The sequence below is a fragment of the Helianthus annuus genome, chromosome 13, assembly GCF_002127325.2.
Source record: "Helianthus annuus cultivar XRQ/B chromosome 13, HanXRQr2.0-SUNRISE, whole genome shotgun sequence".
NCBI lineage: Eukaryota > Viridiplantae > Streptophyta > Magnoliopsida > Asterales > Asteraceae > Helianthus > Helianthus annuus.
The window spans coordinates 112,885,649-112,890,845 of NC_035445.2; the positions used below are offsets into that span (position 1 = coordinate 112,885,649).

Here is a 5,197-nt window from a genome sequence, read left to right on the forward strand (position 1 = left end):
TGTGGTAGGCCCCTCTTTTGAAGGTGACGTTACCCTCGGCTAAGTGGTTTGAGTCAGCAGGGATACAATCCCAAGTAGCCGGGTTAATGTATTAATAGTAGTTTACATATGAGGGGATCAAGCCATTCGCACCCCCGCCATCCAACCAGTGGGTATTGAAGGAGGTCCTAGTAAGCTTACCCAGGTCCTTGCAGGATCTATACACTAAACAAGGCAAGAACCTTACCAAACCGTTCCCTTAACCCCCGACCAGGTAGCCAACATATCTCTATATAGACCATAGAGATATGAATGGTGTAAATCTTTTATTTTATATAGATAGTAAAATAACGCCAAGACACCACGGACAATTGATAAGGAAGTTTCACCTTCAACATAAAAACTAGTTGTTAAAGTCATTAATACAAAACCAAATAAAAAGTGCGAAAAGATTAAAAAACAAAAGTATTACACTAAATGCTTGTCTTCACCAAGTGATGTAAGAGACTTAGGCAAACATGGCCTTTGATTGTCAAGAACTCTTACTATCAATCTTGGATCCCAAGACTACTACACACACTCTATGATGGATGATGGATAATGGTGGTGGATGAGGGTGTTGTGATGGTGGTGTAGTGTGGGTGAAGTGGGAGAGAGGTGGTTTGCCCAGGGATGCTTTTGAAGTGAACCAAGCACCTCTATTTATAGCCTACACAGGATCCCGGACACGGCCCCGTGTCCATCCACTTTCTTTTTATTCATTAATTGCAGTTTGTCTGCATTAGTTGACCACGCCCCCGTGTCCGCTGGGCACGGCCCCGTGTGCAGAAGCGTATCTGTGCTATCAAGATTTGCTTGGATTCTACGAATCTTAGCATTGACCACGACCGTGTTGAGCTGGGCACGCCCCCGTGTTGGGAAATAGAAGCTTCTACAACTTTGTCTTTTCTGCAGACACTTGGGCACGCCCCCGTGTCCGCTGGGCACGGGGCGTGTTCAGCCTTCTGATCTCTTGTTTTTGCTTGGGAAGATGCTGTTGAGGGGTCAGGCATGCCACGTTTATTCCTTTTCTTGTATTTATGTAAGATTTGGCTGTATTTTTGCTTCTTTTGTCCATTTACGCTCATTTGATCCTGAAAATATAAAAGGAAGACAAAAGCACACTTTTTCCAACATTAGTACTAAAAAGGGTTAGTTTTATGCCTCATTTGATGTAATTTATATGTTGCATTTTACACAAATCACATAGCTAGATAGTTATTAAAAGCTTACATTTAAGAGAGGAAAAACACTTTAGCGAGAGTTGATATCCCTGTTTTTTTCCTCTTTAATATAGTCTTTTGGCAAGATGAAAGCGGTGCAAAAAATAAATAAGCATGAGTAGTGGGTGACAAAAGAATCATGAAATTCTTAAACCTTAGAGAAGATAAGTAATATTGGATTCTCCCTTTTTCTTTACTTGAATTTAGTCTTTTGGAAAAAAGATAAGTAGTGCAAACAAAATAAGCATGAGGAACGGAGCATGGTCATGAAACACTTAAGTATTAGAGAGAATAAAACTCTCTAGCCGTAGTTATCTTTTTTTCTTTACATAAAATTAAACTTTGGGCAAAAAGACAAGTCATGTAAATAAAATAAACATGTAGTACGCAGGATAACTAGAGGGTCATGAATAACCAAGCCATAGACAAAAAAAAAAAAAAATTCTTTAGTAATAGTTGATTCTATGTTTTCCTTGAATTTAGTAATTTACGAAGACATTTGAGAAAAAAGATAAGTTTGAAGGGTGGACCATATGACTAGAGGGGTCATGAAAAATATTAAGTAGTGTTAAAATCTTTAGTCATAAACTCATGGTATTCATTCCCCTTTTCTTTACCTTTATTTAGTTTCTTGTTAAAAAGACAAATGGTTCAAACAAAATAAGCATGGGTGAGGTGGAGTTACGAAAAACTTAAACTTTATTTTGAGAGGATAAAAATCTTTGTTATAGTTTATTCTAATTTTTTAGTTGGGTATCTTAAGAAGAAGACAAGTGGTGCAAACAAAATAAGCATGAGAGGTGAGACAAAAGTTGATAATCATGAAAAATGCAAGCCTTTGTAAAGAATAAAACATTTTATTTATGGTTGATTCTTATTTTTTGTTACATAAATTTAGTCTTTTGGGAAGAAGAAAAATAGTGGAAACTTTTTATTACATAAATTTAGTCTTTTGGGAAGAAGACAAATAGTGGAAACAAAATACATATGAGGGATAGAGCATCACTAATGAGTCATCATAAAAAACCTTACCGCTACACTATTTTTTACTTATAATAACAACAATAGATGATGTGCGCACACTAAATAAAATTTAACTTGTAAATGTGTACAATACATTTACATCCACAAACATAAATATTAAATAAATTTATAACATACTCGTCACTTATATATAGGTAAAAAATATTTGCATGGATAATAATCTAAAAGTATAGAAATAAATTTGTTACACTTGCTTTCTATTAATTTTTTAAAATTATTCGTGCTTATAAATGTGTGTATATAAATTTATATATGTTTGTATTTATGAGCTATAATTTAGCAATTAATTATTAGTATACCCACCTATAAATGTTATAGTATAAAATCTCCAACTACAAGCAAACCGATAAAACTTTAAACATTCTTTTAAAATAATACATAGATAACTAATTTCAAAATGATATATTGGTTGTAATGAGTTTAGTCTTATCTAGAAGGTAAGATTCATCTAAAATGACAAAAGAACCTTTGTCATTCCTAACACATGACTTAACACATGGAATCTTATCATATATTCATGGATGCAACTAAAGCATGAGAAGCAATGGTACATGTACAAACTCTTATATCATGCATGCATCTATGTTTGTACATTATTCACCTATATAAAGAGTGTTTCAATCCAACTTCAAACAGTAAGGAAAAGAAGCTTAAGGAAGCCTGAAACATTTGCAATGCCTAACCAACAAGATCAAGAGTGGGATGAAGCACAAAAGATTGTCATAAGCACAGACCTCACTACAGCAGCTAAGAAGCACCTACAGTTCCTTGAAGTTGTTGACAAGAATGGACATCTTTATGATGGTCCAGCTCTTGAAAAGGCTATTTTTAGGTACACTAATTACCTTCTCATTTTCATTTTAAGTTGGCAGTAATTAAATGACCTTACAATGTATTGATGAATATTTAAATGCAGGTACAAGTATTATTGGCTTCCTTTGCTTGCTGAATATACCAACTTGTCGCAGCTTCCAGAATGCCAGTTTGTTGTGCCACTCGATTGCGAGTGGATTTGGCATTGCCACAGGCTTAATCCCGTACGGTTCAAATGCTAAATATGATCATTTTGCGGTTATATAACTTAAAATTCAAAGCTTCTAACACTTAATTTACTTTTGCTTTGAAGGTTCGCTACATGGTAGATTGTATAGAACTCTTTGGGAAAGTCCTTGACCCTGGCTGTGTGGTAGTCTCTTCTGTTGAAGGAGCTTGCAAAAAACAAAGTGAAGAGATATGGAGTAAAAAGTATCCACAAGAACGCTATGAACTCAATTTTGGAGATCATAGCATTAAAAATGATACTCATAGCAGATTGCCGGACGTACCTAGCACCAACTATGATCTAATTTCAGCCGTCAAAAGGCAGAGTTCATTCTATCACAAGGTAAAATGGTTCAAGTTCATTCTTTCGTATTATATATTTTTTTTTGTGGGAAAAGGAACTTTGCCCAAATAATTTAATTAAGAACTTAAAATATAAAAGGTTACAAACTAAGCACATTCTAACATAACCATAAGGAAACAAGATAAACTAGCCATCTAAACATCACATAAAACTAATTAAAAAAGCATGGCTACATATACCCAAAAAACTAGAGAAGAATTAAATCAAGTGGTACCAGTGTCTTTAGAAAAACCTCCTTTTTATAACATAATCACATTGTTTTTACTATGTTTAGAGTTATTGGTTTGAGCTTTTTTATGTTTGATTGTGAAACAGGTTTCCGGGGCTATTTATAGGGAGGATCTCTATCTTGAAGAAGCAGTTAAGAGATACAAAGGGTTTTTGCATCTAGTCAGTAGAAACATAAAGAAGAAGTTGAACAACCCTTGTGTTCCAACCTACGATATAGACTTAATGTGGCACACTCATCAGCTATATCCTCGCTCTTATTGTAAGGATGCCATGGCTTTAGTAGGTCAGATGTTACACCATGATGACACTGACACTGATCAATCGAAAGGTGGAAAGTTGGATGTTAGCATTAAAACAACCACACAACAGTGGAGTGAAATGTTCGGTTCCTTGTACTGGAGGGTAGGGTCGAGATCTAGTGACACATTTATGGACACCGAGGGAGAACATTCGACTGCGATAGCGGCAAGATGTTGGTGCCTCACTGAGCCCATGGTGAACGTGAAGTCGGCTACTAGATGCAAGTGTATCCCTGCTGAGAACTTGGTGAACGAGAAGTCGGCTGCTAGATGCAAGTGTATCCCTGCCAAGCACATGGTGAACGAGAAGTCAGCTGCTAGATGCATGTGTGTCCCTGGTGAGCACATGGTGAACGAGAAGGCGGCTGCTAGATGCAAGTGTATCCCTGCTGACCACATGGTGAACGAGAAGTCGGCTGCTAGATGCTTGTGTATCCCTGCTGAGCACATGGTGAATGAGAAGTCGACTGCTAGATGCAAGTGTGTCCCTGCTGAGCACATGGTGAATGAGAAGTCGGCAGCTAGATGCAAGTGTGTCCCTGCTGAGCACATGGTGAATGAGAAGTCGGCTGCTAGATGCAAGTGTATCCCTGCTGAGCACATGGTGAATGAGAAGTCTGCTGCTAGATGCAAGTGTATCCCTGCTGAGCACATGGTGAATGAGAAGTCGGCTGCTAGATGCAAGTGTATCCCTGCTGAGCACATGGTGAACGAGAAGTCGGCTGCTAGATGCAAGTGTATCCCTGCCGATATGGAGGACAAAGTGGAGTCGTCTGCTTGGACCGCAAGATGTTGGTGCCTCACCGAGCAGATGGATGGACAGAAATTGATCATAGAATCAATTGCTTCAGGCGCCATTGAAGTATAAGAATGCCATTATTATTGGTGTTGCAAATTTAAAATAAAGCATCTCGTAAGTTTAGTTGCAAGTATGTATGTTTGCTCTAAGCTTCATTGATATTGATACCCATAAATAA

General features: G+C 37.2%; 1 protein-coding gene across 1 annotated transcript; it reads left to right on the plus strand.

Moving 5' to 3' along the window:
• Positions 1 to 2,929: 2,929 nt before the first annotated feature.
• Positions 2,930 to 5,197, plus strand: LOC110903117 (glycine-rich domain-containing protein 1). Its single transcript, XM_022149280.2, has 4 exons — positions 2,930 to 3,117; positions 3,202 to 3,322; positions 3,412 to 3,669; positions 4,006 to 5,197. Exons 1-4 carry the CDS (start codon positions 2,960 to 2,962, stop codon positions 5,086 to 5,088), a joined length of 1,620 nt encoding a protein of 539 aa, XP_022004972.1. The 5' UTR covers positions 2,930 to 2,959; the 3' UTR covers positions 5,089 to 5,197.

Bases quoted from the DNA above. Each gene is read 5' to 3' on its own strand.
- LOC110903117 (XM_022149280.2), top strand. From the start codon at position 2,960: ATGCCTAACCAACAAGATCAAGAGTGGGATGAAGCACAAAAGATTGTC. The intron at 3,118-3,201 runs GTACACTAATTA...ATTTAAATGCAG, and splicing joins CTTGAAAAGGCTATTTTTAG to GTACAAGTATTATTGGCTTC. The intron at 3,670-4,005 runs GTAAAATGGTTC...ATTGTGAAACAG, and splicing joins AGAGTTCATTCTATCACAAG to GTTTCCGGGGCTATTTATAG.